The 12,910-nt window shown below is 38.4% G+C and overlaps 2 protein-coding genes across 3 annotated transcripts in view; both read right to left on the bottom strand.

The window, feature by feature from the left end:
* Positions 1-12,910, bottom strand: part of LOC113071650 (CD209 antigen-like protein C) — a 291,989-nt gene that overhangs the window by 259,588 nt on the left and 19,491 nt on the right. The gene's annotated exons all lie outside the window — the stretch shown is intronic.
* The window catches only part of LOC113071647 (uncharacterized), a 2,889-nt gene continuing 1,537 nt past the window's right edge, over positions 11,559-12,910 (bottom strand). Inside the window, exon 2 of the mRNA XM_026244955.1 lies at positions 11,559-12,910. This exon is cut by the window's right edge and continues 918 nt beyond it. Within this exon, the coding sequence (XP_026100740.1) occupies positions 11,625-12,910 (1,286 nt within the window). The 3' untranslated portion in view covers positions 11,559-11,624.

Genomic DNA, 12,910 nt, shown 5'->3' with positions numbered 1-12,910 from the left:
GTTTGATTCGATAAACCGGTTGAAAAAAAAAAACAGTTCACCGGATACATAATCCATTGCGATGTATTTGTTATTAAATGAACTTACGTTTCGTCAGATTGCCCTTCATTCAAGTCCTCGGTTTACCCGCACTCATTACATTAGCACAAAATCAGTTCAGAATCAATCACCAAAATAATCAGTTCGGTTCAGACGCGCTGTGAGTCAGTCGGCTTCATGCTGAATCACGAATGCGCAGTATCTTCAGCTCCTCGGTTCTCGAATCGGACGCGTCCAAAAGAAACGGTTTTCGGTTCAGTTAACTGATGATCTGAAAACTGATCCAACCGGTTCTTGACTCGAGAACGAGAATCGCTCAAAACCCGGGTAGGAAAATCTGACAGGGTAGGATAAAATGTCAGGACACCGGCACATGCTGCAGTTCAGTATCATCAGCTGCTCTACTCGTGTTCATGGTCTGTTTACTACAAACTCAGTTTGTGAATCTGTCATCATTAACTATAAATACAGTACAGATATTTCATAAATCATCCCTTATTCATATTAAACATGGAGTCTTTAGAGTCTTAATTATTGTCCAACTTCCCTGAAAACCCCTTTGGCCCATACATAGCCTAATCTACAATATACAGATTAGAAACATGTAGCCCCTATCTTAAAAAAAAACTGTATATATATATATATATATATATATATATATATATATATATATATATATATATATATATATATATATATATTATTTTTTTTTTTTTATATATAGTTTTATCACACTTTCCGATGATTAACAAAATACTTGAAAAATTACACGCATGCGCAGTATCATCAGTTCATCGGTTCTCAAATCGGACGCCTCCGAAAGAAACGGTTTTCGGTTCAGTGTACTGGTGATCCGAAAACCGATGCAACCGACTACCAAAGACAGCAGCAGCAACCAACAGATGATGCACAGCTCAGCATTGCAGGATTTGCAAGACCAGAACTGACCAAACAAGCAATGCAACTTTATGATGCAAGTTCTCCAAGACAACAAGAAATTCATAATGCCATCATTAAGGATCTCCTCATTGGCTGCACTTTACCTCTGTCAAATGTGGGGGAGAGGCATCAAATAACTGAAATGTCATCTTTAACTGGAGGACAATATAGTGTGATACAATAATAAAATAGGTTCATTTGTATTTTCATGCACTTGTAATACAATAAAACCTTTGAAAACTTTTTTGATAGGAAACTAGTTCTGTTGACATAAAATAAAAATGTTCAATGGCAATGACTAGATGTAACAGTGGTATTTTTTTTATTACATTTTTATATTGCCATTGGTTTAATGGGTTGAAAGGTTAAGATATTAATAGAATGTAAAAATGTACAATACCAATTTATAATCTTTTTTAATTTAATTACTTTCTGGACTCGGGCGGACTCGACTCGGACTCGGCCTTTAAGAACTCGGACTTGAGTCCAACTCGGCCCCTTTTGGACTCGGACTCGGACTTGGACTCGATGTTTGTGGACTTGGTCTTGACTCGTACTCGACAAAGGTGGACTCGGACCCAACTCTAGAGCTTTCTGTCCCTCCATTGAAGCTGTGTGTACGGTATACTGTCCATGTCCAGAAAGGTAAGAAAAACATCATCAAAGTAGTCCATGTGACATCAGAGGGTCCGTTAGAATTTATTGAAGCATCAAAAATACATTTTGCTCCAAATATAACAAAAATGCAAACTTTATTCATCATTGTCTTCTCTTCCAGGTCTGTTGTGAGCGCGACTGCTGTGACAGTTGACGTACGACGCTGCTGACGTGTTATCTTTGTTATTGGGTGCACCATAAAACACGTCAGCAGCGCCGTGAACATCAATGATATCATAGTGACTGTTTACCGCATTTACTCTGTTTTTTTAACTTGTAAACAGCCTAAGGCAAAGAAGAAGACAGAAGCTGCCAAAGACGTGTCAATGGTGGAGTTGACCAAAAATGATCCAAATGGTAAATTGTTTAATATACCTTTGTAAAAAAAAAAACAAAAAAAAAAAACATTTTATGTTTCCTGTTCATGTGTTGCGTTTATGTTGTGTTATAGGTCCTGAAGAAAAAAAATGCTTGCCCCCAAGTGCCAGCGGCAGCAGCATCAGTAGCCTTGGATCAGGTGATGCTTTATGTTTTTAGCAGTGTTTTCTAACTTTCCAAAATTCAGATATTAGAGAGGATAGAGAGAGAAAGAGACAGTCATAGCAAGAAATGATCAAACGTTTAAATACTATTTAATTTGTTTTGGATAAAAGTGTCTGCCAAATGTAAATGTAGTACTTTTGGTTGTATAGCTTTCTGGTTAGCGATGTTGCTGTACATGGTGACATATGATATTAGAGTCCACAACAGTATTATTAGCCCCACACAAATCACAAATATATCACATTAGGTTGATGGCAGTTGGGGGTGCAATATTGAAAAAAATATATATTTCTCTATTTTCTGGGATTTCATCAATAACGATAATTAGATCATATTTTTCTCAATGTGTTATTGTGCTGGTACCTTAAGGACTGATGTGGACAGCTGACTCCTAAAGATTTTAAAGCAGAAGATGAATCTGAAGTGGCATATAGATGTATTCACACACTGTGAAATGCAGCTCAGAGGGACCTGAATAGTTACAAATGCCTAAATAATGTTTCAAGCATAAAACGTTGAATACTGATGTTTTAATTTTTTTTAATAATGAAACGATGCTTTAAATGTGAAATTAAAATTGTCAGTAGGTGGCAGAAAGTCACTTTTTCACTTCATGGCAAATCAAATTTCTAAGTCTTTGTGGATCATAAAGTAAAGGCATACCCTATAATCTAACTGACCTGGATTTAAATGTAGCCCATGACCTTTGATGCATGTCATTATTTCTTCCTCTCTCTCGCTCTCTCCCTATTGATTTTTTTTTTAATTGCTCAAATTGTCTTTTTTTAAGGTTCAATCTCTAAAGTTGAATTCCTAGAAGCCAAGATCGAATGGCAAGAAAAAATGATAAAGGATCTGGAGCAAGAACGTAATTTCTTACGTGAGCAAATCCTGATGGGGAAGAAGACATCAAGTGAGTAAATTGAGAGGAACTTGTGTTTGCAAACTTAATTGTATTGAAAACTGAGGTGTCTGTTCATAAGTTGATAAATTTCACATCTGTCCACACTTTAAAGCTCAACCAAAAGCAGTTGATTTGGAAGAGAGTGAAAATTCAGGAGATTCAGCCCATGATAACATTCCTCCATCATCTCCTAATATCAGCGAGTCCTCCGACAGTGATGTTCTCATGGCAAGACAGAAAACAAAGCACACATGGCCATCAGCATCTGCACCAGTAGCTGTGCCTAGTCGAACTCATATGAGAGGTAAGAATAGCATTAATTGATTAAAAGCTGCTAATTAAAAAAAAAAAAAAAAAAAAACCTTTATTTAATCCTCAAAGGTGCAAGGATTTCAGATCACAATTTTCTCAGTGGAAATTGCATTTCCCCCTTTTGGAGCCAGTGCCTATTGTACTTTTAACCACACATTATATAAACAGGTTATCCCATGCCTAGAATTTTTTTTTTACTTGATTTAAATGAGAAGTGGCAGTTGTTGCATCACAGTCTTGGGGACAAATCTTACCAATCTGTAGAATAATAATAATTTAAAAAAAAAATACTCGTATTATATCTTACAACCTCACTCATACACTGCCATATGATTTCACTACATTCCAATGAGATTGGTTACATTTAATTTTACTGTAAAACTTGCTTTACACTCCATACCATTAAACACTACTTCCTCTTCCTGCCCCCTCTCCTACTTATAAATACTTGTAGTTTGTTATAGTTTTAGGGAAGGGATAAGGTCACAACTTCGGCCGGTACTTTTGATTGGACTGAGGCTGGGATTTAGTGGGTTTGAATTGAAAGTATTTGATGAAAATATACTATGTGCAGAGAGCATTCGCTCAATTTCATTTCACAGTCAAAGGACCAGCTGAGGTCATCCGTAGATATAAGAAAGTCCTGAAAACCTTCAGCCGTGTCTGCACAATGACAGAAGCCTGCAGGGCAAACGGCGTGGATCGTGGAACTATCAAGATGACGGCCCCAATTGCAGAGCTCCACATAGTGGACCCAGAAACCTACAAAAGCCTGAAGTTCGATCCTGCGAATGAGACTCTCCTGTCTTTTTCTAAAAAGTGTGCCACCCACATTAGCCCTGAAAAAAAAGCCATAATAGAGGACATGAAATCTCGAGGGCAACTTCTTCCCTTACTGATGAAGTATTAAAATACTAACTTGCTGATTTGTTTGGTTCTGTTCTGCTGCCAGTGCAAAATGTTGAAAATGTGAGTTAAGATACAAAACAAGGCTACAGTGGGGCTTGAAAGTTTGGGCACCCCTTGCAGAATTTTTTAAAAAATGAGTAATTTTCAAAAAATAAGAGAGATCATACTAAATGAATGTTATTTTTTATTTAGTACTGTCCTGAGTAAGATATTGTACATAAAAGATATTAAAATTTAGTCCACAAGACAAAAAAAATTGCTGAAATTATTAAAATAACCCTACTCAAAAGTTTGGGAAAACCTGGTTCTTAATACTGTGTTCTGTTACCTGATGATCCTCGACTGTCTTTCTGTTTTGTGATGGTTGTGCATGAGTCCCTTGTTTGTTCTGAACAGTTAAACTGAGCAGCGTTCTTCAGAAAAATCTTTAAGCTCCTGCAGATTCTTCAGTTTTCCAGCATCTTTGCACATTTGAACCCTTTCCAGCAGTGACTATGATTTTGGAATTTTTTGAATTTGAAGATCAAGGTAAATTGTACTTAAATTGTACTTAATCTTCTGTTGCTTACGAAGGGCAGAACTAAATGGAAAAAAATATATATATTTCAACAAAATAAGACAAATTTGGCCATCTTCATCGTGTTCAAAGGTTTTCACCCCCCAGCTCTTAATGCATCTTGTTTCCTTCTGGAGCATCAGTGAATGTTTGAATCTTTTTAAATAGTTGTGTTTGAGTCCCTCAAATGTCCTCAGTGTGATAAGATGTATCTCAAAATCAAAATAAAGTCACTGCTGGAAAGGGTTCAAACATGTAAAGATGCTGGAAAACTGAAGAATCTGCAGGAGCTTAAAGATTTTTCTGAAGAACGCTGCTCAGTTTAACTGTTCAGAACAAACAAGGGACTCATGCACAACCATCACAAAACAGAAAGACAGTCGAGGATCATCAGGTAACAGAACACAGTACTAAGAACCAAGGGTTCCCAAACTTTTGAGTGGGGTTATTTTAATAATTTCAGCAACTTTTTTGTTTTGTGGACTAAATGGTAATATCTTTTATGTACAATATCTTACTCAGGACAGTACTAAATAAAAAATAACATTCATTTAGTATGATCTCTCTTATTTTTTTAAAATTACTCGCATTTTCACAGATTCTGCAAAGGGTGCCCAAACTTTCGAGCCCCACTGTATTTTGTCCTGTGCATGTTCTATGTTTAGGATTTACACAATACAAAGTTTTGTTGTAAAGATTTACACAGTTTTATACAGACTGGAGTACATTTGTTTATAACCTGCCAAAAGTAGATTAGCTACTAGTTCTCATTGACCTTTACAGGTTTTATCTTTGTGCTATTTTATTTTTGTTAAGTCATTTTGCTACTCTGTTGTTCATTGTAAGGCATTATTACATAGATGCTAAATTAAAGGAGATATTACTACTTGTGCCGTCTTTGATCTGCTACTGAATGGAAAATCAGTCACTTTGGTAATGCATAGTGTTCCCTACGTTTCAGTGAACCAAGAGTAAACCATATACCTTTTTTAAGGTGCAGCCTTAAGACTAAGGTTCGATAATTGAAGTACTTGTGTGCTGTAATGGATTTATTAAATTCGAAGAGAAGGCAGCTTTAGAATAGGGAACGGGTATGGCTTAATGAGTGTCCAACTACTAGGAAATTGATAATGAGCAAGACCTCACTTTAGAATGGGTAACATATTCAGACTTATAAAGACTTAATTTAGAGTTAATTGGGCACTATTAACACTTGTAGTTATGTGTGTTGTTACCTAAGAACAGACTATTTTTATTAAGTGTTATTAAGAGAGAATGACTGTTCTTCTGTTACTACCAGCTTATAAGGCCTATAACCAGCAAAGCATATTAAGATCATAATTCTCATACAACAAATTCCTTACTTACTCCCAATAAGCAGTAACTATCAGTTTATTAAAGAAAAACTCTTAGTTAATGGTCTGTTAGGCATAGAATATGGTCATGCAGAACAAGGCATTAACCCTTAGGGGACTAAGCCCTTTTTGGTCCGTTTTCTCTATTTTTACATTTCGGCTTATAAACCATATGTAATGAGGATGGACCACCATGTATTTGGTATCAATGGATTCAGAAGACCCTAAGCTACCATAAGCATGCATGCAATATGTCTATAAAGGAAGTATGAGTGAAAAATTGTACAATAAACTAGAGAATTTCAAAGACGAAAATGAGATTTTTGTCATTTATTACTGAAAATCCTACCTCACACAACAATAGTTAAAAGTTTTTGACCCAAAAATATATTTTTCAAACTCTTTGCTTGACAGAAATGGGTTAATGTTCAATCAAATGTGTAAAGATCAATTAAATAATTAACTTTATTTACAAACAGTCCTAGGCGTTTTTTTTTATTTTTGGGACTAAGCCCTTTTTGGTCTGTTTTCTCTATTTTTATATTTGGGCTTATAAATCATATGTAAAGGAGATGAAACACCCTGTGTTTGGTATCTATGGATTCAGAAGACCCTAAGCTACCATAAGCATGCATGCAATATGTTTATATAAAGGAAGTATGAGTGAAATATTTTACAATAAACTAGAGAATTTCAAAAACGAAAATTAGATTTTTGTCATTTATTACTGAAAAACACACAATATAGAACAGTTTTTGAACAAAGAAAATATATTTTTTCAAACTCTTTGCTTGACAGAAATGTGTTATTGTTTAATCAAATGTGTAAAGAACAATTAAATAATTAACTTTTTTTAAAAACAGTCCTAGGCATGCCAGTGAGCAAAGCAAGGCCTCTCCAGGCCTTTCCAGTAATTGTTCCAGAGCTTGTTCTGCCGTAAATCTTTTACTGCTTGCCATTTTGATAAAACAATTCTGTAATAATGCTGTATCTCTCTCGAATTTATCTCTTAACACTCCGATCACTTTCTGCTTTCTCCACGTGATGCGGATTCTCCGATCGCTCGAATTTAGCTCTTTGTGCTCGCTAATACTCCGATCGCTCTCTGTAACACTCCGATCGCCTTCTGCTTTCTCCACCCTGATGCTGATTCTCTGAACGCTTATTGATTACATGTCTTTTACTTTAGTCCAGCCAGCTTTTACAAGGCTACAGCAGAGCTACAGAGTCCTCTGAATCGCTAGAAGACATAACCTTCCTCTGATTGGGTTAGAAAAAGACTCCTCCCAGCGGCAATTTTTCCATTGGCTGTTGCGTGTTGAATCTGCCTAGCACAATCGTTTTCACTGGCCTGTTTACGCAGTGGTATTGCGCAATAAGGGAAGTGTTTAATATACAAACTGGACACTGCTGTTTTCAGCGGAATCTGAGGAAGACGGCAAAAAAACCCGCATCTCTCTAGCATTAATAGTTTTTGAGATAACTACACATTTGTAAAAGTATGCCATTTTGGGCGGTACCGCCTAATCCGTCCCCAGAGCGTTAATATGGGCTTTATAAGTACTAATACACAGCTAATATGCTACTAATAAGCATGTTAATAAGCAATTAGTTAATAGGTAATATGTGTACCTTAATTTAAAGTGTTACCATAAAAAGTATTAACCATGTAGTGCAAAGTGAATTAGTGTATGTGAATGTATAAGTTAGAAATAAAATAAAATAGAATATGGTATTAGATTTACAGAGGCAAAATATACATCTAAGTAATACAATACAGTAATATGGAAACATCAGATCAGGGCAAGTTGAGTGTTTTCTCTAACATCATGACAGGCGGACACATATTGAGCAGCAAACATACAGCAGTTCTTGTGTTCTCCTAACAGATACGGCAGTTTCTCCTGCTTCGGAAGAGTTTTAAATGTCTGATGGATCTGCTGTATTTTATCATAGAACCCTGTCCGTATGTCCGTGTATTTGGGGCATTCTGTTAGAAATGCAGTTCTGTTTCCATCTGATTCAGATCACAGTGTGAACACAGTCTCTGCTCCGCTGGCAGCCATGTTTTTCTGTGTCTGCCCGTCTCTATCATCAGCTTGTGTCCGCTGAGTCTGTATCTGGTCAGTGTGCTTCTCAGTTTCTGTGACACTGTGTACAGATACTCTGCCATACTGTACTCTCTCTTTAGAGCCAAATAGCAGCGCATGTTGTTGTGTTTGGGTTTGCCAGTGAGTGATGTAATTCTGTTTGATTTGTGCAGTAATCTGATTGATTCTGATGTGATTCAGAGCATCAGTAGATGTTAGTGGAGCATCAGGACTGAAGCTCTGGATCAGCTGAGGGAGGGGACTGCTTTCTTTGCTCATCTCTTGGTATTGAAGGGCTTTATAATGATATGATTGGGGGTCACTGAGTTTCAGATGTTTCCAGAATTTAATTGCCCTTTTTTGTATCTTTACGATTAGAGGATATTTGCCTAATTCTGCCCTGCATGCGTTATTTGTTGTGTGCCGGTGCACGTGTAATATATTTTTACACAGTTCTGCATGCAGGGTCTCAATTGGATGTTTTTCCCATTTGGTGAAATCTTGATTTGGATTGGTCAGTGGACCCCACACCTCACTGCCATAGAGTGCAATGGGCTCAACTACTGATTCTAATATTTTCAGCCAAATTCTAATAGGGATTTCTATAGGACATTGCCGTTTTATGGCATAGAAGGCCCTGCGTGCTTTATCTCTCAGTTCATTCACAGCATGATTAAAGTTTCCTGTGGACGTGATTTTCAATCCCAGGTAGTTGTAGTGTGATGTGTGTGTTATCGGGTTAGTGCCTAGTGTAAATGTGTGTTGTGTTCCCTGGGATCTGGATCTTTTCTGGAAGATCATGATTTTGGTTTTCTTCAGGTTGACTGTCAGGGCCCAGGTCTGGCAGTATTGTTCTAGCAGGTCCAGGTTCTGCTGTAGACCTTGTTGAGTGGGAGACAGCAGAACCAGATCGTCTGCATACAGCAGGCATTTGATCTGTGAGTTGTGTAGTGTGAGGCCAGGGGCTGCGGATCGCTCCAGACTGCTTGCCAGTTCATTGATGTAAATGTTAAATAATGTTGGGCTTAAGCAGCAGCCCTGTCTCACACCACGCTCTTGGGAAAGATACCTCGTACGTTGGGTGCCGATTTTTACGCCACATTTACTTTCAGTGTACATTGATTTGATAAGGTCATAGGTTTTACCTCCTATGCCGCTTTCAATAAGTTTGTAAAACAGTCCTTGGTGCCAAATTGAGTCAAAAGCTTTTTTAAAGTCAATAAAGCATGCATATATTTTACCTTTTTCTTGGTTGACATGTTTTTCAATTAGAGTATGTAATGTATAGATGTGGTCAGATGTGCGGTAATTTGGTAAAAATCCAATTTGACTTCTACTCAGTACCTTGTGTGTGGTGATGAAGTCTAATAGTCGAGCGTTTATTATGCTACAGAATAACTTTCCCAGGTTGCTGCTCACACAGATGCCTCTGTAGTTGTTAGGATCAAATTTATCTCCGTTTTTAAAGATTGGTGTGATCAAGCCTTGATTCCAGATGTCAGGGAAGTGACCTACACTTAGAATCACATTGAATAGTTTTAGAATGGCCAATTGAAATTGACTGCTTGTGTGTTTTATCATTTCATTTAATATCCCATCAGGTCCAGATGCTTTTCTGGGTTGGAGGTTTTTGATTTTTTCTTTAAGTTCTTTATCAGTTATTGGGAAATCTAATGGGTTTTGGTTATCTTTGATTGCTAATTCTAGTTTTTCCAATTGGTTGATTGTTTGGTTTTGTTTACAGTTTTTGTCTGTTTGTACTTTATTAAACAGTGTTTGGAAATGACTTTCCCATATTTCTCCATTTTGGATTGCCAATTCTTCATGATCAGTTTTTTTCAGATTGTTCCAGTTATTCCAAAATTGGTTTGTGTTGACTGACTTCTCAATTATTGTGAGTTGGTTTTGGGTGTATTGTGCTTTTTTGGTTCTGAGTGTATGTTTGTATTGTTTTAGTGTTGCACAGTAAAGAAGGCGGATCTCTGTATTATTTGGATCTCTGTGTTTCTGATTTGAAAGTGTTCTCATTTGTTTGCGAATAGTTTGGCAGTCCTGATCAAACCAATTTTTGTCATTTTTGGGTATTAGATTTTTTCCAGATTTTGTTTTCAATTTGGATTGTTTTGCTGATTTTTCAAATATGTAATTTAAATCTTTGACCGCAAGATTGACACCTTCATTGGTGTGAGCATAGATGTTATTTAGAAAGTTATCTATCAGTGCTTGTATTTTTTGGCTGCTGAGTGCTTTCTGATATTCTTCAGCGCTGTTTTCGGCCCATCTGTATGGTTTTCTGATATTGTACAGTTTACTGGGCTTTGTGTTAATGTTATTTTCAGTCTTTTTGAGATACACAGTGATTTGACTGTGATCGGACAGAGGGGTTAGTTCTCTAACAGTGAATGATCTGAGAGATGAAGGATCTATATCTGTTATCATATAGTCAACTGTGCTATTCCCAAGAGGTGAGCAAAATGTGACTCTTCCTAAAGTGTCTCCTCGTAACCTACCGTTGATGATATACAGACCCAGGCTTCGACAGAGCTGCAGGAGGTCTTTCCCATTCTTATTCACTATATGATCATGGTTATTTCTGTGGATATGGGAGAATGTGTTATTAATAACAGTCAGTTTGTTGTTGATGTATTTGCTCCCTTGTGTGTCAGTGAAGTCCGGCTGTAGTCCTGTTCTTGCGTTCAGGTCTCCACAGATGAGCACATTTCCCTGGGCCTGGAAGTGGCTTGTCTCTTCCTCTAATATGGAGAACGTGTCTTCTCTGTAGTAGGGGGACTCTGATGGTGGGATGTATATGGCACACAGGTATATATCTTTTCTGGATGGGAGCAGTTCCTTGTGGATTTTAAGCCAGGTGTAGTATTTGCACTGCTTCACTGTGTTGATGTGTTTGTGGAGTTTTGATTTGTACCAGATTATTTGTCCTCCTGAGTCTCTTCCCTGTCGGACTGTGTTGAGTTTTTGTGATGGTAGGATGATTTCTCTGTAGTTGGGTGGGCAGTGGGTGACGGTGTCTGCCCTGCTCCATGTCTCCTGTAGAATTATAATATCCATATCTTTGATGCTCTTCTGGAATTCAGTGTTTGAGCTCTTTAGCCCAAAGGCTGCTGAATTCAATCCTTGAATATTCCACGTTGATATTGACAGAGTCATTTTAAGAGTTCACGGTATAGAGTTCTTGTTTTCAAAAATAGAGGTAATCCTTTTCTAATGTAATATAGTGTTTTGGAAAAGAAAAGTTTTTTTTTTTTTTTTTTTTTTTTTTTTTTCATTGTTAGGCAGGTGTTTGCATGCTGTGTGGCCTTTCATGCTGTCAGCTGGGTACTGATGTAGTTCAGCAGCTGTCTGATCTCACTCATCTCCAGTGTATTTGCTTGTCCTTTCAGGGCCTGAGCGTAGCTCCTGGAGTGTGGGAGTGGTGCTGGGTTTGGTGTGTTGTCACCTGAGGCTGCATGAGCGGGTGGAAGGCTGGTTGCTGCTGCTGATGTTGGGTTGTTCCTCATGTTGCTTCTCTGCCTGGAGTGATGTTTTTGTGGTTGTGGGTGTCTTGGGTGGTGATCTGGTGCAAACTGGGGTTTCTGCTGATGGGCTGGTGTAGATCTGTGGTGGTGTAGTGCTGGTGCATGGGGTATCCTGATGTGGATTTTAGCATGTTGTGGGGGTCCCTGGTATTGTGCAGCCAGTGGTGGTCGTTCTCTGTGATGAGTTTGTAGGTTTATGCTGGGTGTCTGGTTTTGTGTTCTGTAGGTTCGCAGCTGTGTTGTTTTCAGGGGTGTGAAGGTGTTTTGTCTGCCCCACGCTGTGTCTTTCAGTGTTTTTGCAAACACATTGACTTTGTCCTTCTTTATGTGTACATGGTCATACAGGTCCCTGATTGTGATGGAGGGGTGATGAGCCAGGTGTACATTGGGCAGGCGAGCACATCCTTTGGAGATGTCAGCGTTGACTCTCTGGATGGTGTCTGGGTGGATGTCTCTGCGGGGTAGGAGGGTAGAGATGGTGATCTTTGTGTTGGGGTAGATTTCTGTAGCCTTCTCTGCTACTCTGCAGATCAGCTGCCCAACTCTCTCCTGTTCCCTTCTCAAGTCGTTGGTGCCTGTGTGTATGATGATATGTGAGGGTGTGCCAAAGGTGGAGTCAGAAAGTATTCTGAGGGCATCCCCTGTTTTTGGGCACCAGAGTTTTGTTGTTTTAAGGCCTGGAAAAAGTCTTTCTCCTTGTAGGAACTTCCCATTGGAGTCCATGAGGATGGCAATGTCAGCCTCTGTTTTCACTGGCTGTTTCTCAGCTGGGGTTGTAGCTGTCATGTTTTTCTGAAGGATCTCTGGTTTTTTGGAGGCTGCAGGTGTTCCTGCTTCCTTTTGGCTGTTGCTGGGCTGTGATGGTTTGGTGGGTGCCGGAGATGTGCTGCTGGACTTTGGATGTGTAGGTGTTGGTGTGGGGGAGGGAGGGGGGACTTTGGGGGCATTCACAGGGGTAGTGAGACACCTCATCTGTGTTGTTAGGTTCTCCATCTGTTTGTCCCTTTGTTGAAGCTCTTTTTTGAAGCATGCAAGCTCCCTCCCCATGTAGTCTTTCATTTCTGAAAGTT

This window comes from Carassius auratus, unplaced genomic scaffold (assembly GCF_003368295.1).
Source record: "Carassius auratus strain Wakin unplaced genomic scaffold, ASM336829v1 scaf_tig00007763, whole genome shotgun sequence".
NCBI classification, from domain to species: Eukaryota; Metazoa; Chordata; class Actinopteri; order Cypriniformes; family Cyprinidae; genus Carassius; species Carassius auratus.
This window is presented reverse-complemented; position numbering and strand designations above follow the sequence as displayed.